This window comes from Salminus brasiliensis, chromosome 4, assembly GCF_030463535.1.
Source record: "Salminus brasiliensis chromosome 4, fSalBra1.hap2, whole genome shotgun sequence".
Lineage (NCBI taxonomy): Eukaryota > Metazoa > Chordata > Actinopteri > Characiformes > Bryconidae > Salminus > Salminus brasiliensis.
This window is the reverse complement of record NC_132881.1, coordinates 4,508,363-4,534,009: the sequence shown is the minus strand read 5'-3', so window position 1 is coordinate 4,534,009 and position 25,647 is coordinate 4,508,363. Positions and strand designations below refer to the sequence as shown.

The following is a 25,647-nucleotide window of genomic DNA, read 5'->3' as shown; positions in this document are numbered from 1 at the left end:
ACGCTCCTGATTTTAAATATACAATTACTCCTGAATATTTAAAGTCTTCTTTTTTTCATTTATTTTAATCTTAGGGTTCCCGTTGAATCATGCGTAAAAGGCCAGCTTTACACACAATCACTATTGTGCAAACATGCACACACACACCTTACACACTCACCCAGTGCTAAACTCCTCGTTTACGCCTGCTCAAACCTCCTTACAGCCAACAAATTTCATTTTGCTCAGGCAAATCCTATTGCACATTATCCTGTACATTGCATTAGGCCTCTAATCTTTCCTTTCTCTTCCTCTGCTCCATACCTCCATGGAAGAAAGGAGAGGCTGCTGATTAACCCAGTTAATTCTGGGAACTGAACGCAGGCACGCGCTAATGTGGACCAGATTTAATTAGGGAGAAAAACAGTGCGAGTGAACTCAAAACGAACATTTAGAGCAGAATGGGAAAGGGGAAGGTTGTTTATTTGAGCAACCAGCAGCAAATGCTGCTGCCGCTGCCAGTGCTTTCCTCAAATTTCCAACAAAAAATGCAATGATTTATTTGAAAAACAAAAAATATATAGAAGGAAAAAAAAGAGAAATCTGCAAAATGGGATTTTTTGCATCGTAAACAGTCCTCAAGTCATCTGGTCTGCTAGGAAAACGTCACATGTAGCCCATGTTGCTTTTGGTTTCCCACCTTTTCTTCGCCTCGAAGCTGAAAGAGAGAAATGAGAAGTGTTTTAATAAGCACATACGAAGCAGCGTATGCATGTGTGCTGTACAAACCGCTCCACGGTGGAGTGGAAAACATGTGGAACTTGGAACAAGGCTTATATAGGTCAAGCAACAAAGCAAATTACAGCGTGTTGGACGATACTGCAGTCACTGAAAGCTAGCGAAGTGCGATGAGGGCAGCGGGTCCACGCACAGTTCGGAAAACTGCTCACACTTGGGCCTTTGATGGCGTGGAGTGGTACTTCAAAAGGCCTCATTCTATACACTGATTACGGCCCAGAGGATCAGATACAGGGGAGGATTTCCAGACTAGAGATTGGGGGGGGGGGCAAAGTGTGAAATCTGCAGCGGTTTAAAGAGTCCATACTCTACATTTTATCCCTTTCTCTTCCCCTGAGGTCCACTTTTGATGTTTGTGTGGGATTATCATTTTTACACGACCGATTTCTAAGCTCTCTTTATGCCTTACAACTAAAACAGGCTGTTACTGTGGTTACTGTGCCTTTAAGGCGGATCTATGCAAACGACCTCAGTTCTGATTGGCTGCCTTGCTTTGTATCTCATTTGTGCCTCATTTGAACCTTGAATGGGTGTGGCTAATCTACATCGGGCTGTAAATGGGTTGATTTTTGTGACATCGCAAATTCAAACTATTGTAAATTGGGTTGTTTATGCAACTTAATTTAAAACAAAAAATAAATAAATAAAACAAATATATCTAGACCCTTTCTACTGTTTTTCATGGTCAATTCTAAAATAAATTGGGGAAATTTCATGGATTTAAAAAAAAAAAAGAAATTTATGAAACTGCAGGTCGTTATAGCAGAGGGCAGAAGAGGATGTAAATAATCAACAGACCCCCAGGCCAACTGCTTTCTCTTCTTGCGGGCGTCCCGAGAAGCCTCCTCTTGCCTCCTCTTGAGGGCGAAGTCGCGGCAGTCCGTGGCTTCCGCAATCTTCACGGCCAGCTATTGAGAAAGAGAGAAGGAGAGAAGATGAGCTCCGTTAGCTGGAAAATTAGCGGCCTGCTTGGCAAAACCTCGGCAAATAGCGGCAGGGCGGCTCAGTGGCTCCTCCCGAAATGCCTGCGGTCCTCTTGTGTCGACGCCAAACAGGCTGGATCCTATACTACACTGCAGCTATGAATAGTAGCGCATAGGTTTGTAAATAAGACGGCATTACTCACGCCACACTCAGAGAGCGCTGCAGCCAAAACCATTGTTTTTTTTAACATGGATGAGAAAAGAAATATTAATGACATTATCTCGGCTAATCATCTACACCGCTTCATCTACGGAATGCCACTGCTGCAAACTGAGGTTTGCACCAGGAATGAAAGGGAAAGGAGAACGGAGAAAGGAGAAGCCGCCACATTTTTATTGTGGTCGGGAGAGACGACGTGTAATACGGAATAATCCCGGGAGGCAGGAACGGAAAAGAAAAAAAACATCAGGTTCGGGAAACAAAAGGAGAAGCGTGCCCTCTCGAGACGGGCTTATTATTGAACCATGCGAAACTTTGATAAACACTTTCGAATAAATCACCAAAAAACCCTTTTCTCTCTTTCTTTATGGTGGAAGGTGGAGGGCGGGGGAGGTAATTCCTTATAATACTACTGAAGAATACAATCAGGGAGAACAGAGAAAGAGGAGGGGGAAAAGAGAAAGAAAGGGAGGGGGAGAAAAAAAAAGGCCGTTAGGTAATGAAGAAATGTGCCACCGTTTCTGGAGTTGAAAAAACCTGGAGAGAGGACAGACGCAGGAGGAGAAGAAGAAGTAGCAGGAGCAGAAGTAGTAGACAGGGGGGAGAAAAAAAAAAATGTTTCAATTATAATTAAGTGGGATAAACTTTATTAGAAAGACTGAAACTAAAATATCTCCTAATGCATGCCGGGATTAGGAAGGTCAGAGCGAGCAGGCAGGAGAAATTAAACTCTAAAGGCTTTTTATCGCCATATTTCAGGAACCAAGGGTGTAAAATGTTCTAATTTGGGATACATTAAAAGCCATAAAGGTCTTTCAAAAAGATTAATGGTACTTTGCTTGGATTTACGATAAGGCCTTTAGCAGGGCTGAGAGAGAGCGCGGGCTCTAGCCGGGGCCCTCGAGGCATTCATCTATACAGTCACTTGGAAGATTTGTTAAGAAGAAGAAGAAGAAGAAGAAGAAGAAGGGGAAAAAAGCCGAAGCGTCTGCATAACCTGAAGCTAACGCACTATGACAGTTTTTTAAATTCCTCGCCGTGTTCCCCCCCCCTTCTTCTTCTTTGCTCTCGAGGTTTAAATCATGTTTTCTTGTCAGGCGAGTGGAGAAAGGAAAGGGGACGCTATAATGGGCGATCATGCTTGTGGTTAGTGGAGATGCAGTTGGAGATAAGGCGCGGGCGTGGTAGGGGGTGGGTTTTGAGAGGGGCTAGGTGCTAAACGGGGTGCGGCCTGCTGCGATCCCCAATCGCACCTTTATTAAATTGTTGACAAATCACGGCACGGCTCTGGCTTTCATGTCTCCTAACAAATAAATAAATAAATAAACAAACAAACAAAGAAATAAACAGATAGATAGTAAGTCGTCTGCGTTCCGCAACAGAGGGAACAAGCCGAGCGAAGGGGTGGGTATGGGTGGGGGACACTAAATGGCTCCTTTTGAGGTTTACACCCCGAGATTTATCTGTGTTTCCTCGACACACGGATTACCTACATTAGCCTCCTCTCCTGTGGGGAGAATTTCAAAATGCAGAAAGGTCTATCAAACCCAGCCTTACTAAAAACCACCCAACCACCCGCCCCCCCTTTCTGAAAATACCAAAAATTAAAACCCCACCCTGCTCCCCTCCCGTCCAACCACCACCCCCAGTTCCTCTAGACCCCTCCTATTTCAAACGCGCAGCCAAACCGGTGCTACATTTAAGGCATTAAAGCTTTTTCCCCTTCTATAATCGGTCCAGTCGACAATCCCTGATTGTCTTTGCCGAGGCTCGGCGTTAATGTCAACCAAGTTACCTAGGAGACGGCGCAGATCAAAGAGAGACAAAAAAAAAAATAGAAAAAAGAAAAAGGTGGGGGGGGGGGGGGGGGGGTTGGAATGGGGGGGGGGGAAGCCCTCAAACGTCTGATTAATCAAGCCTTGCAAACAGCTTATTTCTTTTTAGCCCGCATGCAAGTATGAAAATGAGATTCGGGGAGCAAGTACATTGTGCAGATTTGTTCATTCTTATCGGAACAAAGCCGGCGGCAGCTTATTTCATGGATCACTGCCGCTGTCATCGCTGCGGAGCCGAGCAGGTGTCGGCTCCTCTTTCGGGCGCAGGGCGAGAGAGCGAAATTAGCAGGGAGGGGAGAGAGAGAGAGAGAGAGAGAGAGAGAGAGAGAGAGAGAGAGAGAGAGAGAGAGAGAGAGAGAGAGGGAGGGAGAGGGAGAGAAAAAGAAAAAAAAAAAGTCGCCACAAATTAGCCTCTCATATTTGCCGTAATGTGACATTATTTTTCATTTACTTTTTTTTGATCCACTTTTCAGGATTTCTCTCTCTTTTTTTGCCCCTTTCCCACCCCCCCACCCACCCCCCCTTTCCCAACCATCCAGAACTGCCACCACCCCTCCCCTCAATCCGCGACTTACTGCCAAATCCTTTCACATCAGACGCGGGCGCCGAGGGAGAGAGCGGCACGGGCGGAAATAAAGAATGAAATAAATAAAGATCAACAAAGCGGCTAGAAAACTATATTATACATTTGAAGGTGCGTGCTTTGTTCTAGGCCGCCTGTCCCTTATTTCTGTGAGAACCGCATTCTTCATTAAGCGCCCGCCGCCTTTCTTCTGGGCCCCTGTTTTTAAGGCACTGTGCAGCATTTTCTGTCAGCATTAGCTTTATTCAGAGGGATTACTGACGTGACCTTTGAAAGGTCTGAGAGGTACGGGAACGTACGCGTGTGTCTGTGCAGCTGCAACCCAGCACCACTAGGTGGGTGAAAGCGTCCAGGGCACAGTCCTCTATCCTCATGCCTGGCTGCGGGGATTCGCTCCTGGGTGTGATGATCTGGGGACCTCCAGCGATGGACAGCTAGCGTGCAGCTGGACTAGGCCAGAGCGCTTAACACAAGCATCGGGCATTAGGACCAAAACCTAAACATACAGCGTTACTTCTTAAACCTTGAACTCTAAGAAACTGTATGGGGGTCCATACCTCTGTTCCTGGCCCTCAATGACACGTACAAGTTACAGATGAGTCTTAATAGGAGTTAGGTTGTTATTTATGGTGGCTACTGAGTAATTGGTAGTTGTGAGTAATTAGTAGCAGATGGGCCTAGGGTTCAAGGGAACCTCGATTGTTATTTGTTATATATATTTTACAATAAACAAAAGAAAACATGCATATTTTAGAAGTACTGGGACAGAGCACTGTTTTAAAACCACGCAAGTCCACAATCAGGGTTCCCTTTAAAGTAAGCTCCTATTTATTTATTTATTGATTGATTGATTGATTCGTATCAAAAATATAAAAAGACCAACGCATGCAAGCAAGCGCACAAACCCTCTAGTTTTTTGCTTTTACTGCAAAATAGCCCGAAATCCATTCATAAATTTCCCTCTCCCAGTGAAGCGCCTTCCAATTAAAACGTGTGAGAAGTGGATTAGCAAGGCTAGCATGGCTCCGGCTGGCTAAATCACCTCGCAGAGCCGCTCCGCTGCGTTTGACGCGCGCACGATTAATGACCGGCCTAATTCCCTTATCACACCACCTTAATGCCTAAATAATGTGCCCTTAGTCAACTCCGGAAAGCAGACCCACATACAAACCGGCACGGGTATCAGGTTGGGGCGGCCCGTTTGGCACTCTGAGAAAACTAGCCTCTCATATTTTGCCTAATTTGACTGTTTCTTGGGTCATAATTTCTCTGGACTGTGTGTGAGTTTATTAAAAGGGCCTAAATGCTGCAGACAATGGTCACTGCTTTAGTAGCGCACATTTTCCCAGGCTATATAACACTGCTCACGATGCAGTGCAATGCAAATCACATATCTGGCTAGGTCACAATCGGAGGCTGAAGATCAGACTTGCAAGGCAGCTGTATAATACATGCAAAAACATGTTTATCTGCATTTTAATTCAATGCAACACAACCAGGCAGGTCACATTTCTAGTTAATCTAGTATCCCCTTTAATAACATGCTCTGAATTCTTCTGAAAGAACAGAATCAAAGTAAAAATGTATCAAATTAAATCATATTTATGTTTTGATCATGGCAGCATATGGACATAAATACACATCACGCTGCCATCTATTGTTTCTCTCATCAAACCAATCAATAATAAGCCCCAACTGCATTCAGAGCCCCCTTAAACAACACACTGCAGTGCATCCAACAACAAAGACAACACAGGGCTTCTTTTCTACAGTGACGGAAACACTGGAAAGCTCCAATTCCACAGGCTGATCCATTTAACTATAAACAATCTGGACATATAGGCAGATTGTACAAACACTTACACTTGATCTGCAGTATTTTAATAAGATTTCATATTATTCATAAAGAAAACCAGCTAATATTATAGATGTAGTGCTAGCTGCCCACAAACGCTCACGTACAAATGATGCGTTTTGTTGATTGAGTGTAAATAAGTGATGAAATCCTCTCCATTAAACAAACCTAAATATGACATTTTTCAGCATATTCTACAGCACAATTTTTATTGATTATCTGATTTTAACAGAGCGGGGAGAAAAAAAAAAAACATTAAAATGTACCATACCCTTGGGTACACCCGCTTTACCGAGAACGTTAAATGAATCAAATAAACAGAAAAAGGATGTGTACTTACTAACAGATGGAATTTCACCAGGGGTGCCAACATTTTTGCATATCAGCATATCCACTACATCTGTCTGACTCCATACACTTGTCAACCTATAATGTTCTCAATCACATTCAGTTCAGGAAATGTTGTGAGGACAGAAATACTGTGATAACAGATACATTAACTGAAATTAAAATGAAAAAAGGCCACAATTATTATGTTTCATTACTGCATGACAATTAAGCAATTCTAGCAACAAATGGAGCTATTCATTAATGAGCTTTCTACCATCTATTGTGCTGCGAGTGTACTGCTCAGGCTCGGACACTGGAAAGTTTTATTTTTTTTGTGCCAAGGTGAAGATAAAGGCAAACTTCCAGATTATGCGGACAGGGATATTTCTGCTCTTTTCTCTTCGTTTTAATTGCGGTTGATAATCAGAACCACAATGCTGCCTAAAATAATGAAGCAATTATCATTTTTATCAAAATCCTGCAACACTATTAACCACCCCAAGCTCACAGCTGTTTTCCTTCTCCCTTTTCTCATCGCGCTGTCCATACGAGGCACTTCGGTGTTTCTGGTTAGGTCGTCTAACTTTAAATTACACAGATTTCCACGTCATGCTGTGTTGAACTTCTGCAAAACAGACTACGGTACATGTCAAATAATACAGTCATCCTTTAGATTTCACCAGCCCACATTTAACAGCCAACTTAGGCTAATCAAGGGTAAACGAGCACAGACAGAGCTTAAGTCAGTGGGAAAGGAGGCCTCCAGGAGAAGGGCTGGAGACCACTGGCCTACAGAGAAGTCCAAACGTCTCAGACCACACTGAACATCTACGATTTCGTCCATTTGAACCTGACAATAAACCAGAAGTTTAAAGGATCTGCTTGTAGAATCTGTGCAGTCTGAATGCATTCACACACCCAAATACCAAGGAATTTATTTTCACTAGTAGTCACAGACCACTTACTTAGTACAGTTTATAGTCCATAGCTAGAGACTAGGTTCAGATAACAGTATGTTACCACATATGGACTTGACTTGACATATGGATATGATACGGTGGTGTCTCGGTATGATACACTTGTGGAAAGAATTCTGTGGTCCTCATTATGCCCATATTTGGCCCGCCGGGTCTAAGCTATGGCCAGGGAGACGCAAGTTCGAATCCCGAGCCATGCTGCTTTGCCATCGGCAGCTGGAGACCAAACTCTCTGGGTGGAAAGAGGGCGCTCTCTCCCCACGATCACTCTTGAAGTGGACGTGAGTATATTAGCTGGTGCGGTGGAGCTGAGTGTGTTGGCTGCCCAGTGCTGAATCGGCAGGGGGGTCCTTACCTTGCTAGTGCTAGTGATGGGTGGAGATACAAAACAATGGGTTAAATATGGCAGCACCAAATGTATAAGAAGCCTGGTTTTGACCACAAGTGTACCCTGAAGTTTTGATTGCTGACCGGGGTTTCCATGAGCGATCGCAATTGAGAGATGCTCGGACGAGATCAGAGATGGTTTTAAATTTCACCCTAAAATCGGTAGACCCCTGGTGCGCAGACTTTACAGCTAAACCTGTCTAACAGCATCTCTATCAGACTATCAGCAAATCTCATTGCAAACGTCAATCAATGGAGCCTTCAAATCTCCATATGACACCGAAATAAAGCACACGCCACAAGCTTTTAGCAAAAAGCCTACAAATCGACTGTCGTACGCTTGATTTTCTTGGGCATGTGGAAAGATGTAGTTAACGTAGGTTATCAGTCTCGGGGGGGTGGGGGGTGGTGCGGAGTGTCGTGAGGGAGGATGCGGAAGGGAAAAGACAAGAGATTCCTGTAATCTTGCCACCAACTTGACAAACAGCATTACAAGACAAGCAATAGAGGCAGTCTCTCAGAGGGGGATCTAGTGGAAAAGCCTTTGGTATAATGCTCTTGTCTGTGTTTCAGGCCCAATAATCTGATTCCAGATACACAAGACTGTCATCTTCGGGGAACGAGGGAGAAAGGGAAGGAAGGGGTGGTGTGGTGAGGGGGTGTGTGCGCGTTGGGGGGGGGGGTGTAGAAAAAAAAAAAAAAAAGTCGGAAAGTTCGTCGGCTTTGTACGTGTTCCATTATCTTCCCTCTTCTGAGTAGGCAAGGCTTATTAGCGAGCTTTGAACTCACACTTACAATAATGTGCCATCAACAGTTTTATAAGCTAATTAGAAAAACAGTTTAATTAATGACTGACTGGCAATAAAATGGCAATCAGGAAAAAAGAAACCGAGGGTGCTAAGCTTCCACTACCACCAATTAAGGGCTAATTACAAACAAATTATATATGTGTTTTGCTGTGGGCTTTAATTTAAAAAAAAAAGCTTTAATTAAAAGAGAAAACATGCTAATTAATTAAACAGCACAAAAAAATCTACATTGAAAAGTATGCTTTGTCTATCAAGTAATTAATGAAATACAATAATCCAAATGAGATTCCCCAGCATTTGATAAAAGCTTAGTGCCCATTTTAAACCCATTTCAAAATTAATGGGCAAAAAAAAAAAAAAATTAATGTGACTCATCCAGAGATATAATAAAAGTTCATTCGGTGATAAATTGCTTATGCTGAAGGAAAAAGGAACAAAGAGGAGACTTTTCCTTAACAGTTTTCATGTCGCCGGAGGGGCCCGGCGCAGAAATCAGAGAGGGTCTTGCATTTCTATGGAGGAACGGGATGAAGGATGAAGAGGCAGTAAAGGATCTGAAACATTTGATACAGCTGCTTTAAACCAAAAACGCCGTAAAATGGATAAACGCATCACACAAAATACTACCAACAATCCAAGCCATTGTGAAAACATTTGTATTTTGGATCATTTCTATTGGACCGCTCATCAAGAAGTGCCCCAGGACCGGCAGTGGGTGCTTGAAGTCCAAGGTATCTGCTTCTGAACGTGTCCCGTAGAAGATTACAGGTCACGTACAAAGAAAGCTTGGCGTGATAACAGCTATCACTTCTTGTAAAGGGTGAGGAACAGGTGGCAGGGACTACTCACGCGACTATCAATAACCTCCAGTCAAAGGGGAAGAGTGTGACCTCATATCCATTAGTCATAGCAAGCCATCATCAATTCTGTCAAAGCTGGGAAGCCACTGATGGGTGATCCTGTCTCCACTGCAAGAGACAGACAGTCTCTACACGGTTAGTCGAGTTTAAAGACACCTAGCATTACTTTTTAACACAAATAAAAAGGATTCGATGGAAGGCTTTAGGAAGATTCAGCTTGTGGTTTCTACAGAACACACTGCTTATTAGAAATAGACAGGTCAAAGAACTGTGGGGGTCAGGATGAGCTCTGGAATACCAAAGCTGCGTCCAAAACTGTGCCCCATTCACTATATAATGAAATATATAAATGGGGTTCCACTATTTTGTTTTAGGGGGTGAAAATGTAGTGCAGAATTTTTTAGAGCACTGTAACAATCCCACAATGCACTGTATAAAAATATAGTGCATATAGTGCTGTATATAGTGACCTGGATTTTTCCACGTAGGGGAATATAGTGAATAGGGCATAATTACGGACAAAGCTCTAGAAAACTCTCGGAGAGAACAGCTCGTGTGTGCTGGTAACCCCAAGTCAAGGTGGTGGTAGTGGTGGTGGTGCACTTTTCTACTAACAAGAGAGTCATAATAAGGACATTTAACCTGTAAAAACTGTACTTAGTGACATACTGAAGGCCATAAATAAACCGTATTTAGTGTATTTCTACTCTGGATATCAAAGCTGCGTCCAAAACTGTGCCCTATTCACTATATAATGCGATATATAAATGGGATTTCACCCCATTGGTAGGGTGGTAGGGGGCAAAAACGTAGTGCAGACATTTTTAGAGCACTGTAACAATCCCATATTGTACCGTATAAAAAATATCGTGTACATAGTGCTGTATATAGTGACTTGGTTTATTCGTGTGGGGGAATATAGTGAATAGGGCATCGTTTCGGACTAAGCTCTAGAAAACTCTCGGAGAGAACTGCTCGTGTGTGCTGGTAACCCCAAGTCAAGGTGGTGGTAGTGGTGGTGGTGCACTTTTGTACTAACAAGAGAGTCATAATAAGGACATTTAACCTGTGAAAACTGTACTTGGTAACATACTGTAGGCCATAAATAAACCGTATTTAGTGTATTACTACTATCTCTACAGACGAGTTTAGAGGGACGTTGGAATGGGGTCACCTTAAAACATACAAATGTCACCGGTGGACTTTATGGGCCCTTTAACAGAACGAGGAGTGAGAAAATTCACCTTTCAGAACAACAACTATGGGCCCTGTGTTAGTGATCAATAGGCAAGCCGTCAACCGCACACCCCGAAGCTTGATTTAGGGCGTGTCTGTGTGTCTCTGCTATCGTAACAACAGGAAAAGTACACCTTGTGCTGCTAGAAACGTGTTTCTTGATTAATCTTGGGTGTGCTTTGGGTGTAACATGCAATAAACCAATCAGCGTGTCACTGGGCATTCCCCTTAAGAGCCAGGTCTGACTTTGGCGGGTTGTGTTTTCAGTTGACAATAGCAATACGATAGAAATTTACCTGAACACACCTCATTTTGAGACCACCATGCCCATCGGAATAGATATTTTCGCTGTATCAGAACTTTACCATCAATATCCTCCCATTAAAATATAGCTGGATCCCCTTGCGTATATTTTTACACGTCCTTGATGTCCCCTTCTTTTTTTGCTTCTGCCCCTCGTCCTGTTCCTCTTTCTCCATTAGCCTTTCTCCCCATTCCCTCCAAGTCTCCGTCTTTAATCATTTCTCATATTCTCGGGCTCCTGGAGCACATGAAATGGACATGACACCCCCTGCGGAGTCCCACCAAAGCCTCTGTGTTTTGAAGTGGTAATGTAAGGCTAATAAAGGTGATCACAGCAGAGGCTAACAGTGGGAAATAACGCAGTGTGACAGTGCTTTGTTTAGCGCTGCTTTGTGCGTCTACAGCAGCCCAGCTCACACAGCACCTCGCTTTATTATTATCCTCTCCTTATTGGGGGGGAAATAACGAAACCTCTTACAAAGAGTGGAGCGCTTTCCAAACGCATCTTCAAACTTTAGTAGAGAAGCAGTTCAGCTAACTGTTGAATAAAGTCAGACCTGGCCTGGGATAAACTACACTGGATACTTGCGCTTAATCCCTTAGACCCTGTATCCAAGCCCACCCTTCAGTTCTTCACACTTAAGACCACATTACTATTACATTAACATCAGTTTTGTAGGCCCTAAAATAGAACCTTGTGGGACTCCAGACGATATCGCTGCTGTCCAGTGCAAAACAAGCATCTCCAATTTTGTCCTTTTATAGTTATTTCCATCATTGGAACCCTGTAGCTGCTCGGTACACTGTGTGTAGTAATTCTGGATGAATGGACCAATAGAAATGCTCTTAATTTATTTATTGTAAAAACTTACGTTACATTGACTTCCATTCAGAGTTTCGCTATTTGGGAGATGTGCATTTTTCATTGGACCGCGACAATGTGCTGAACCAAATAGTTCCAGAATAAATCACAGTCTCTGCATTAGAAATAATAACTGAATAACAGACCTTCAAGAGTTCAAGGGACTAAAGGGGTTTGGGGGGCATCTTCATGGTTTGTACTTATGACATTTGGGTTAATTTAGCTACTAAAACAAACATAATTCAGAAACCATAAACCATTTTCCAACCTTAGGTCAAGAGGCTATTTATAGACTTTATAGCCTGAAAATGCTATATTATTATTATGATTATTATTATTATTATTGGGAAATAATGTAAAAAAAAAAAAAAAAAAAAAACCTTATGCCATACATATAACATACAACATAGTCAAAACTGGCTGATGAACACCTTCAGATCCTTTATCCGCAGCGTCACTGTTCTTGCCTGAAGATGAAAAAATGTGAAATGCAAGTTGTGCTGCGTGTTTGAGCCTAGAAATCCACTTCTTTTGAGTCAAGCAGGATCATATGAAATCTCCTGACACTGGGTGAGTCAGTTATATTTAGCAGTCACTTAATGTTATGCTAATTAGTGAAATTAATTACCCCTTATGAAACTTAAAGCTGTGTCAAAGAATGTACAGTAATCAAAGAATGAAGACATGTGTGTTCCTTAATTGGAATGTGCACAGCAGTTAATCTACCAAACTAATATAACAGAGCGCATTAGGGGCTGGAAGCTATTCCCAGTACAGAGGGACTCGTGAGGCTTTTGAGGGAAGGGGAAGGGGGGGAAAAAAAAAAAACAACGTGAGAACTTTCCTGCCGGATATTTACGGATCCTTTCTCACACCAAAGCAGGACTTTATTTAGTTGCGATTTAAACAGACCTGTTAATGGCGATGAGGTTACGAGCTGCAACCTGCTAACCGGTAAACATTTGCTAGCGTTTGTTGTTTGTTTCGGTGGACGTGAAACTTCCGTAGTAACTCTCGGACGGAGGCAGGCTTTAAAAGCGCTTTGTAAATCTAAAACAAAAGAGTTAAAGCTCCCGCGGAACATTTGAATACACTTCGGCGAGCGCGCAATCTCAAAGAAACCTGTATTATCCGCAGTTTTGTGTCTTCAATACTTGGACAGAGATGAAAGCCCACGTATCGCTGCAATTTGTAGGAAGGCTTCAAACGTGGTTTTACCAAACTGCGTTAACGTACAGATTAAGGGAAGAAAGCAAAACCTTATTAATTGATTAAAGAGGCTAAAACATGAGAGCAACAAACAATCGCTTCACGCGCCAGAGAATTTCGCCAGCCGCTTTACATCTGGAGACAGTGCCTCTTTAAAGTGATACAAGAAATATAGGACTCTTTGAGGATGAGCAGGTTATGTCTGAAATTGCACCAGCTTTAATCCATACGCTATTCACACAGGACCAGTCAGACGCTTAACCCGACGCTCACGTTAAAACACCAGTGCTCCAAAGGCACGAGTCCTCCTGCTATCTCATTGTTTCGCTCGCAACTAAACACCTTAATTTAACGCTGCGTTAGTATATAAACATATTACGGAACGTACGATATTCCATATGTCCACAGATACAAACGTTATTAAGACCTTGAAATTGAGGCTCGCCACAGTTGGGATTACTGATTATTTAGAGGCTCGTCGTGCCGCTTTGAAACAGCGGCGTCTCCAGCGCCGTTCGGGCTGGCCGGGGTGCCGGGTGAGTGCAGAGAGAGAGAGCTGTGATAATCGGAGCTAGCCGGATTAGAAATTAGGGCGTAAAATGCTGCGCTAACACCCACACTGCCCCCGAGGATTCGCCGTACAGGCAACATGTTTCTCTCTGTTTATCTCCGGCTCGCGGTTGGAGCACTGGCGGCGCATCAACGTGAGGCTGGGCTGAATTGTCACGACTGAAGGAGCAGATGAAGAGCGACGCAGTGTTATGGGAACCTAAAGAACAGCAAACTATTAAGGTCATTCTGCGTGAAGCAGAAGGGACAGTATGGTATGGTATTAATGAAGCTCTCAAAAAGAAAGATTAAGCATTATTAAGAGCGTGAAAAACACTTTGCAGCACTACATTTTTAATAGTGTAGGACCAATATGACAATTAGCAAAGCACGGGCTAATATGAACTGCAAGCAAACAGACCACCAGTATTTTGCTTGTGCTCAGGGAAACTTCACTTATTCAGGGCACCCTCAATACAAAAATCATGAAAGCACATTTCTAGAGCACAGCTGGAAGATGGTTCTTTGAATAATGGCACAGAACAATCACATTTTATTATATAAAAAAACATTTTGTAAAAGAAAAGTGTAAAATATAAATAAACTTAAAATTTTATTAGAATAATTTTTATGCAACTGTTCCTCTTCCTTCCCCAAACTGATACTGCCAATTAACCCACCTGTTCATAGCTCCCCCTAGCACTAGCAATGCTCCCTACGCTCGGAGGGTAAGGACCGCACCAGCTAACAGACGCCTGTGCCGGACAACATCACATAGGAGTGATGAGGGGAGAGAGAGAGAGAGCGCCATCTACCCACCCGGAGAGACCACAGCTAACTGTGCTCTCTCAGATTCCGGCGACTGATGGCAGAGCTTAGAATTTGAGCTTGTGACTCCCAGGCCGTAGCGGGCCATAACTTTTAAAGAACTGTTGAAGAACTTTTACATCAAGTGAAGCTTCTCCAAACCTAACCATAGATGTTATTTGCTGCTCCTTTTGTAGCACTTTCATTCGTACTCTAGTACTGAGCGTAATGCAGTCCTGAAACCTACAGCCAGTATGGTTATTTGCACGACCAGATGCCTGAAAAGTATTGAGGTTTCATGCAAGAGGAGGGTAATATGATCATATTTCACAGCTAACTGTGTGAGACCACAGCTAATTGTGCTCTCTCAGATTCCGGCGACTGATGGCAGGGCTTAGAATTTGAGCTTGTGACTCCCAGGCCATAACTTTAAACTGTTAAAGAACTTTTACATCAAGTGAAGCTTCTCAGAAAGTCTTCAGCTTTTGCTTCTCCTTTTGTTACACTTTTATTCGTACTCTAGTACTGCAGTCTTAAAAGTCTGCAGTCCAGTCTGTAGTCTGCAGTCCTGAAACCGACAGCCAGTATGGTTATTTGCACGACCAGATGTCTGCAAAGTATTGAGGTTTCATGCTAGAGAAGGGTAATATGGTCATATTTCGATCAGTATATCAGTAATATTTGAAATATTGCATATTTAAAAAATGGCTGAATTCATAGTTTCATCAATGTCATTTTAGTAATGCACCTCTATTGAAGCTTTTCTTATCTGGCGTCAAACCACAAAAATACATTAGCGTGAAAATGTCAAGTATCATGAGGTCATTCTTTTTGTCGTATTACTCACCCTGGTTATGACTGTTCACAGCATCAGCATGAAGCCTCGCCACTGAACAGAGCAGGACAGGATCCAGTGTCTCTAAACACTGTAAATGCTTTGACCTCTTAAACTCCTCTGAACCGCCAGTGGATTCTGTTCACCAAACATACAAAACTTCACTGCCTGGGTGCTTCATTGGAGGAATTTCCTTAGATACTGACTGCTCCACGCAGCCTTAATATCGACCTATTTCACAGTAAAAGGCCCTACACAGGGAAGGGCGCCACTCTTACAAGCGGCAGCGTCTGCCTTTAACAGCATGGCCCTAGCCGAGAGCGCTTAAGGGAGCTAGCAATAACACACTTGTGTGCAGCGGGTGCCAGGCTTCTGTCAGGCCCAGGCCTCAGCTGTCTGGCTACGAGAGCGCAAGAGAGGGGCAGGTGAGAGAGGGGGAAGACTCCGCTAAGTCTGCTCAAATCCACTAGTGCTATAAGAAGCTTTCTGAGGCAACGCGGTCCTAGTATGTCAATCAAAGAGAAAAGCCACTCGTTTTTTGGGTTGCCCAACATTTTACCCGCTCACTCTGCCAAGGTGCCTCCCGGCATTGTGGGGAAGGGGGTCTGATTCGTCGAGGCTAGTTAGGTTAGTTTTAACAAGGTTAGTTAGAACGTGAACAGCTTTAACAGTGAAGTACAACAAAGCAGAATCCGCACAGACAGAACATCACAGACGGTAGAGAAGAAGAGTCGGATCTCCTTGATCTTGGATACAGAAGTAAACACCCTTGTAAGAAGCCCCGTATACCAGCAACTTCCCAAAAAACAACAGCATCTAGCGCATTCTGTAGACGCTAGTCTGCACAAGCGTGCTTAGAAAGCATCAGGCGATGAAATCTCCTTGTTTCTTGGAATGCTTTCTGCATAAACTGTCTAGATCTACCTAGAAAAGAAAAGATAAGACCCTTCGAGATGCGCCACAGATAAGCCCCAGTGACAACGGCACGGATTATCGCCGTAAAGAGTACCTGAAAGGGAAATTGCCTGAATTGTGAGCATGTTGTCTGCATTCTGGAGCCATTTAATGCTTGTTCTCACGGTGGCATGGCTGTTAGGAACATGATTATCACCTCTCCTTAGAACAAAAATAAACCTACCCTCAATATGATCACAATGGGAATTCATTAGTGCCAAGCAAACAGTGGCATTTTCACACTCTTTTTGGAGGAAATATGGGCCGTAATTGATTACGGAAGGGGAACTTACCATTTGAGGTTAACGAGATTACCGTTGCTCCACCCAATTAGATGGGTAAATTATTCAGACGGAGCACTTTACGGAAGCGTGACCCGAGATTGCTTCAGCCACAAATTGTTGCAAATTTGGCTTAGTTGGAAATGAATTAGCACTGAAATTGCAATATTGAAAAGCGCATTCAAAAATAATCAGCTTGAGAAAGAAATCATCTGTAACGTGGCATTGCGACACAGCGCACCGCGGCAGCTACCTAGAGGATCCGGGGTGTTGTTTATGAACAACATACAATGTAGTCGACAAGGAATTCGGCGCTGATCATTTCTGGTTGTGGATCTGAAATGCAACAATGGGGACGAGGTTAAAGAGCAGAACGGCAGCTTTAATTTGAGGATATTTACAACTGCTGTTGTTCGCATGGCTGCAAAAACTTCGTAGTCTACTGGGTCGTCACCTCGAGCTACTCATCACCAGGGCTGTGTTTAGTATATATGTACTAGCAGCAATACTAGCTACAATACGTATGTGGGTACAGTGTGCACTCACTCACTTCAAAACCCATATTGTCCATATTTACATCTCATATCTCTTCCAGTTCAGCCTATCATAGATTAGCCATGCCCACTCATTTTTGAATGAGGCAGAATACGGGACAGTCATTCAGATCACAGCTTGATTAACTCTAATTAATCTTAATGTCGTAAAGGTGCAGTAACAGAAACTGCTGGCCATATACTGGTCATGTAAAAATGATCAACCCTTGTTTGGACATGAAGCTGCACAAACAAAAAGGGGGAAAATGCAGGATATGGGACTTTTAAAATCACGCTTTAGGGTAAATATTGGCAAAAAATGTCTGCTATACTTCTGTTACGTGTTATTGATGTATTGTACTGTAGCATAATGTCAGAATACATATGGTACTGTGATGCTGCAGCCATCACTCAGCCCTAATTATCATTGCATTCTTGCTTCTTAACAATTCACCAAACAGCTAACACTGAACATTTGATCTGACTCATTTGAAAATGAATGACTGTGTTGAAACACACGCAGCACAACAGCTATCTATTACTAATGTAGTACAGTTATTCAGTCTATCACGCAAACCCTGCATCATTTTTTTGCTGTATCTCCTGCTGTATCTGCTGTTTTTGGACATAATGTGAAGCTGGCCAAAATGAATTATCATGATGAGGACAAATAGAAATGCTCAAAAATGACCTGGAATAAAATCTTTATACATGGACTTTCATTCAAAGTTAAAAAGCAACTATGCTGGGTTCGAATCCCAGGTAATGCAGCATGCCATCAGCAGCCGGAGCCAGAGAGAGCACAACTGCCTTTGCTCTCTCCGGGTGTGTAGATGGCTCTCTTTCCCCGCAAGGTGGCTAGCACAGGCATCTGCTAGCCAATCTATCAGCGGCAGTTCAAAAAGAGGCGGAAGCATCTGTCAGTCCTCACCATCCCGGTGTCGGGGGCATTATAAGTAATAGGAAGAAACGCACTGGACCGGGTAACTGGCTAAAATCTAAAATTGGGGGAAAAAGATCCTAATATACAAAAACACTAAATATCGATCGTGTGTGTTTAAGCTTGCCTCAGTTGACTAAAAGTAAGAGTACGTGTTCAGAACTTCGGGAGGCTCCATCGAGTTGATCTGGCTGAATGCTCATGCCGCGCTGTCCTAACAGTATCAAAGTACCCTACGATGCGGGGGGATGCCGTGTCATTTTACAGGCCGCTGAAGTGAAGTTCTGAGACATAAAAAAAAAAAACCTCTGGGGAAAGTAGAATGTCTTTTTAACAGCAATTACACGTGTGCAAGTGTTACATTTTCTGCCAAATTAGCTTCAACCCGCTTGATCCTGGGCACCGTTCCGAAGATGTGCCGTTTTTACGAAACTGCGGGCCCTGCGTTTAGGTACGAGCACACTTCAAAGGTGCAAACTCGCACCTCAAAAAAAAAAACGTTTTAGCACTTGGCTTGAGAGCATTGTGCCCGTCATTAAAACGAGGAGCCAAAAGTGCGGTAGACACTGTCTCACTTCAGAACTGCGGGGGGAGGGCTTTCCATTAACTCCAATGGAAAAGGCCTGCAGGACGTTCTGCCTGTGTGCTCAATGGGGCACGTGCATTTGGGGGTGCAGAGCGACTGCTCGTGCTCGCTCTTGCTCCCGTGCACGAGTGAGTGTGTGTGTTTGTCATGTCTGTGTCTTTGGCGGGCAAAGTGGTCGCAGACCCATTAGCTCGATTTGTCACAGTCGGAGCATCCCCCCCCCCTCCAAGATGGCTTATCGGCGTGACATACCTCGCGAGTAGCCAGCCTGTCACTCAGCTCCTCTGCCTTTGCGTAGTCCCCTTCAGCGATGGCGCTCTCCATGCTCTTTTCCAGGCCTGACTGGAGATGAGAAAAGGGGGGGGGGTGTAAAATGAAGTGATTTTTAAATAGAAATAGAAGAGAAGAAGAAAAAAAAATCAAAGAGTAACTTAAAAAGTCCCCCTGGCTCTCGTTTTAATATGATTGCCATTACAACAAATATGGAGATTTCTTCTCACAAATGAAAATTGTCACTTGATTAAATATTAGGTCAAAAACGGGGAATCTTTCCAGAGTATGACCGGAGATTAATCAACATGGACGTAAGTCTCCAATTACATATTACCATATTTACAAGCAGCCTGCTCAATGGCTGGTGGATTGGTGCATCTAGACGGGACTCTCCGAGCACTCCAAGCACAACACAGCAGCTAAATCAACTCAAATCTACAATTAAACAATTGTTATTCATCACATCGTCGCTGTAACTCAAAACAGAGGTATCTTATATCTCCATTTTTGCTGTTTTTGTGATTTTTTATTACAAAATATGAATCTGGCTGTTCTCTAGCTAATCAAAGATCAAAGATTTTATGATAAATCGACTATTAGAAATGCTAGAAAATAGCTTGGAATTAAATCTTTTTGCTATAAAGGTTTTGTAGCGTTGCCATTTTGGAGATTTTGAGAGTTTCTTGCATGACAGCGACGACATGTTACATTAAAACCATGATTTATAATCAATCACCCTCATTCCTTCTCCATACAATTTTAATCCCACCAAACTAAAACTACCATTATACATAATTATTTAGAAGAATGTACACACTGTCACATTTAGAGAAGAGAAGACCAAAGAGCCTGACTTCCCACGTCACTTAAACATCCCCTAACGTACACACAGGGCCGTTAATATTCACTCTTTACTCCCACTCAACAGCCCCGCTCTTTGAAACTAAGGCTAACACACCTCGTAATTGAACGGCGCTGGCTACGAGATAAAACCCTGTTCCCAGCGCAGTTTAAGAGTGGATATGGTCAGTGGAACTAGAGACATTACCCTACTTCCAACAAATTACATTCGCTGTTACATTCTGCTTACCTAACAACTTCAACATGCCATTGCATTAAATGAACTGTTTACCAGGCTTTGCACTGAGGACAGCTATTAATCAGGAGCATTAGCCTGTAACTAAAAGGTAAAATATGAAAGGACAAAGTCAGCATGTTCAAATATCTGACAACAGCACTGACAACACATAGTGCATCTGAAACGGTGCGGTTTAGGGGATCAAATGTGGGACCTTGTTAGAGAACCTGCTGGTATTTTCTTCAAGGTGGTGCAACATGGCATTCTCTGACATTTTTCACAGTACCCTCACAGTCGGATCAAAACCTCGCACCTCCAAAACTGCAACTTTACAGAACACTTTGATAATGATTTTATTAAGTCATTTTTAATCATTTTTATTGATCATGAAATTTGGAAGAACACCTGATAGATGTACATAAAAAAAAAATCTATGAGTTAAGTTTTTTGTATGACAGCGACAGCATACACCAATCAGCCATAACATTAGCCTTACCACATTACCACCTCCTTAATACTGAGTAGGTACCCCTTGTGCTGCCACAATAGATCTGACCGTTCGAGGCCTAGACTCCACAAGACCTCTGAAAGCGGTGTCTCATGGACACCTGTAAGTCCTGCAAGTTTGGAGGTGTTGGGGCCTCCATGGATCGATGCAATGAGCCGCATTTTAGAGCACTTTTGGTAGGTACTGACCACTGAATACTGGAAGACCCCACGAGATCCGCCTGATGTTTTGGAGATGCTATAACCCTCCAGTTATTATCTAGCCATCAGGGCTCTTGTTGCCCGTTTTCCCGTTTGCCCGTTTTTCTACCTCCAACACGTCACCTTCAAGAAGTGACTGTTCAACTGCTGCCTAACATATCCCACCTTTTGCCAGACGGCACTGCAGACAAAGGTAATCCATGTTTTTCACGTCAGGGGTACTAATGTTATGGCTGACTGGTATTTGTACTTGTATTGGTCAAAACTGCAACAATGATAAAAACATGACAAATTGAGCATCCCTTCAAAAAAAGAAGGTTTGGACCAATCAGAAGATGATCAGCATGTGTGGGACCTTAAAAGAGCAAGTCTCACGAGCTACGCGTGTCCCCCATTCTGCATGTAGTATCTCACATCCCAGGCATGGAATCTTCTATTCTCCTTCTCATCATCGAATTACAGCGTTTTACAAGAGCTATTAACTTTTGTGTGCTGAGGGTTTCCACTACAGTCGTAGCCCCTTTCGAAAAAGCCACCTCGCGCTCGCAGTCTTAAAGCTCAACCGGAGAACAGACAGTGCAGCAACATCCCCGTGTCAAGATTAAGGTAATCTCATCATTAAATATAATCATTCCCATTCAGTTCTTCTCAGTGCCACGCTGAAGAAAGGATGCCTCTTCAGACTGTCGCTCACATTTCACATGGAGAACAATCGCGATACCCGTACAGTAGGCATGCAACAGAGCAGAGTAGGGAGGTAAAAACAGAAATGCTTCTGCGGCATCGGGGTGGAATTAGAACACCCACAGACTGCTGCCACATTAAGACGGCAGTGAGCATTGTTACCTTGAGCGGAGGCCTGCTACAGGCAGGGGGCTGGAATCGCTCGTTGGCGCCAAAATACTGCGTTAGCTCCTCCCAGCGCTTCGTGCGCTTCGTGCGCTCCTCTTCGCGCTCCCTGCAAAAGCAGACCACAGTGACAGCTGTTTGTGTTCATTATCAGTTCAGCGCGAGACCACCTTGAACGCTCTGTTAGATTAGAACCTTTCTATATTTGCCCATTTCTGACAGCGCCGCCGCAGAGCCGGGCCAGTTATTCAGCTAATGTAGGCATTGGGCTTTCATATTTCGGCTTTATCCTGACTCGCTCCCCCTCAGCCGCGGTCTATACTGCTATCTGTTCTACAAGAAAGGTAAAGAAGAGCTACAGCGCTTCTGCCTTCTCACTTGTGGAGTCAGTGGAGTCGTTACTTCCGTACTAAACAGGGCTCAATTACACTGCCGGATAATGTGACTGCCACTTACCTAGAAATTACGGAGGGAGATCAGGCCGATCTTTAGGATTTTAGACTTAGAATATTCTACATTGTACTTGGGTCTGAAGTCCACTTTTGAAAAGTAAAAGGGTTCTTTGAGCTACCCTGGTTATGAGCTTTATGGAGCTATTTTGATGAGTGTGAAAAACCTTCCATTAGGAAAATAACCTGGCATTGACTTCTTTACAACTTTAAAACTAAAATAAAGATCCCACACACATGCGTCCCTTTACACACATGGTTCTTCTGTGGCACTGCTCAAAGAACCCTTCGTAGCACCTTTATTTTTAAGAACAAACTGTAAATAAAGGTTTACATATTAAACTATATGTTAAAACAAGAACGTCAGCAGAACAGTCAGCAGTGCAGTGGGGTATTTATACCCCTTATCAAAGTGTATGTGATCTGCTGTGTTTTTGCTGTTCCCTACATTAAGAAATGTGCTTAAAATAATGACCGGACAGAGAATTTAGATATGGTTTATATCCAGTCAAGTCCAAAGCGCACAAACACACACACTGGCACCGCCAATCATCGCAAAAGCCCAGATTCTAGCCTTCACCTTTTCCCTTAGACACATTTTGAATGGAAAATCTAAGGCAGCAGATTCAGGGTTCAAGGGAATCGGTCATACTTTTGATGCTTTGGGTCTTTGGAAACTTTTAAAAATCTAAATCACAGCCGAGTCGGAGTGTGATCTGCTGCAGCACCAGCTGCTTAAAACAGAGCCGGAAAGGACTGACCTCATGGAGCAGTTACACAGTGCTAATGAGGAAAAGCAAGTGTTATTTGAATGGAGACGTGAAGAAAAGCGGCTAGTGTGACTAATACCGCCAGCCCACTTTTGACTATTTTTTTTTTAACTCATAGAAATTTCAGTTTTACATAACGTAGGTCCATCAGTGGATCTGGTATCAGCTACATTAAGCCCATTATGGTCTCTTTGTTTGTGTAATATTATGCAACATTCAGCATTTTTAGGTGTTTAACTTGAAACTATAATGTGCAAGTCTAAAATCTTTTATTATTTACATGTATATGAAAAATAAAGTGATTTTACACTCCTCAATTTATCCAAACTCTCACTGAAACTCACTGGGACCCTCATTACAGAGTACATTACAGAGTAAAACACTTAGTGATTGACACGAAGGCTTGTTTGTGTATCGCCGCCTTCTGAAACATCAATATTGAAACGGCCAATGATTCATAAACAACAGCTCTATATGGAATAAATGGAACAAATCCAAAGCTACAATGAAGCCAAATCCACTCATTTCTGCTTATACTTATATAATCTATTTATTAAAGCCAGTGAATTGAACATTAAAAAAAAGGGAGGTGAATTTTCTTCCCTGATTATGGGGTCAACAGTAACAGGAGCTTGCCTTACACAGGGACACCATGCACAGTAATTGTTCCCCTTCCCGGTTCTTTATCCAATTAATTCCCCACTCCTCCTTATCATGTGTGTCTGCATCTGGCTAGATGTTAGAAAGACAGAAGCTAGCACAGATTGGATTCAAAGCTGAACCCAACCTGACCAGCACGGTTGATAGTATTTGCTGTGTTGATAGTATTTGAATGTGTGTTTTTTACCTCTTCTCCTCCAAATCACCGTCCTCAACTTGAGCTCTGTCTGTTTGTCAAAGAAGAAAAATGAATGAAACGATGAATGAAGGCCTCCTCATATGTCACAGGACAGCACATCGTATATCTAATATAGCTTAGAAATTCTACCATACCTTTGCGGTGGCGTGTTTTTCTCCGCCGTTTTCTGTGAGGTTGATCCAACTTCTGAACCTGTCTTTCCTTTTGGAGGTCTTTAAATTTCTGCAACAAACAAATGTGGCAAAACTGAAAGTGAATCCAAGACAAAACAGGTGATTCACTTCAATTTCAACTCATCTCTTCTCTTTTATATACTGGACAAACCTTTTTTAATCAGACTTGCTGAATAAAGCTATATATAAGGGTGGATGATATGGTAAAACAAAATACACCATGGTTCTTTAAAGCAGCGTTATATAAGAATTGGTATTTTTTGCTGAGGATGGTTTATTTCACTTTTACTCCACTGCAGTAAATACAAATCATGCTACAAGCGCCCCTTCATGGACAGCTGTTCTCAAGCATTTCTTGACAAGCTGAGAGATCCAGAACTGGTATCTAAAGGTAGAGAAGTATGTGGACTGAGACGGTGGAGTAGAATTACAGGATTTGACCCTACTATGATTTGGGTTACACGGCGTTACACAGTTCAATAGGGCCGCAGCGGCGTTCCAGCCTGGAATGGCAATGACAGAGCTGCCATTCTCCTTAATGCAGTCAGTGGAGCATCAACCGGATTATTAAGCTGCTATTTATTAAGCATATTTTCTACATAATGTTACTAGATGATATCTCATGATAGGTATAACAACATTTATCAAATTTAAATGTTTCAATTTACAGATTTCTGAGAGGTGGGCAACATGGCAATACATAGTCTAACCCGAGGGAGTGCAGCAAATACTGAGCACATCATTGTACTAGTTATGGGAACAGCGGGGTTTAAAATCTGACGGGACATTTGTTAGGTTTATTTGATTGGTCTTAAAATATCACAATAAATATCATAATAATAGTCATATTTTTACCACATCGCTCAGTCCTACGATTTACCCCACTGGAAGACTCATGACTGTGTCCGAGATTTGCTCACAATATTACAATACAGCTTTCTGTCATACCAGAATATCGCAATATCGTCAGTATTATAATATAACTGTTAACCACCAATATGTCACCCCGTCCTATTTGCCCCTTTAACACTTTACATGTATATACACAGAAATTTGTAACATAGGAGTGGGTGTGGGAAATTGCTGGCTTTTTTATATATTATTTATGTATTATTATTTATTAATGTAGCTGTTGGGAGTCTACCGACGTCTGGTTCCATTCACCACCACTATGCACAAATCTGTTTTGGTAAGATTCTCCAAAACGCATCGCTTTACACCAAAACGCGATGGATGCCTGTGTTCATCTCTTCAAGATGTATTTATGTGAATAATTTGATATTTAGGTGAAATTTCCCTTTAACACACGACCGGAGGAGTACCTGCGTACCTGCCACAGCTGTGGGGGAACCCCGGGTAGACAGCCATTGGAGAGGCGCTCTGCCTGCACGCTAGGCTCGGTCTCACAGCTAAGACAGGTGGACTCGGGCTCTGTTTGGCACGGCAGGACCGAGGCTGACTGAGAGGGTGAGCGGTGGTCCGGCTCGGCGCCATCATCATCCTCCTCCTCCTCCTCCTCCTCCTCCTCCTCCTCACCGGCACTGACATCAGCCTCGCTGAGCCCCTGAGGCAGAAGCCCGCTGTACATATCGCTCCGGACCGGTGGAGACAACCTCCAGGACTCTCTCTGATAACCTATTATATTTCTCAGAAGCTACATAATTACATTAAACGTTTTATTCGACAATAAAAACGTTATATCGACATTTACAGCGACGTTTCAGACGTTTCAGCGCTCGCCACACGAGTCCACAGCCTCACACGGCGGACTGCTGTTGTTGTTGTTGGAGAAACGGCTCCTGCTATTGGACAGAGCAGCGCTGGACTCCGAATGAAG

At 43.0% G+C, this 25,647-nt stretch overlaps 1 protein-coding gene across 1 annotated transcript; it reads right to left on the bottom strand.

Annotated features, from left to right (window-relative positions):
* Positions 1-445: 445 nt before the first annotated feature.
* Positions 446-25,579, bottom strand: fam204a (family with sequence similarity 204 member A). The gene is made up of 7 exons (XM_072676773.1): positions 25,141-25,579; positions 23,772-23,859; positions 23,626-23,665; positions 21,557-21,668; positions 18,904-18,993; positions 1,576-1,685; positions 446-697 (listed from the first exon to the last, which is right to left on the bottom strand). Exons 1-7 carry the CDS (start codon positions 25,396-25,398, stop codon positions 646-648), a joined length of 750 nt encoding a protein of 249 aa, XP_072532874.1. The 5' UTR covers positions 25,399-25,579; the 3' UTR covers positions 446-645.
* Between the last annotated feature and the right edge of the window lie 68 nt (positions 25,580-25,647).

Excerpts from the sequence above, each read along its gene's own strand:
- fam204a (XM_072676773.1), bottom strand. The coding sequence starts at position 25,398 with ATGTACAGCGGGCTTCTGCCTCAGGGGCTCAGCGAGGCTGATGTCAGT. Across the intron at positions 21,669-23,625 it reads GGTGATTTGGAGGAGAAGAG|GGAGCGCGAAGAGGAGCGCA; the intron begins GTAAAAAACACA and ends CTGCTTTTGCAG. Across the intron at positions 18,994-21,556 it reads GTAGCAGGCCTCCGCTCAAG|TCAGGCCTGGAAAAGAGCAT; the intron begins GTAACAATGCTC and ends TCTCATCTCCAG.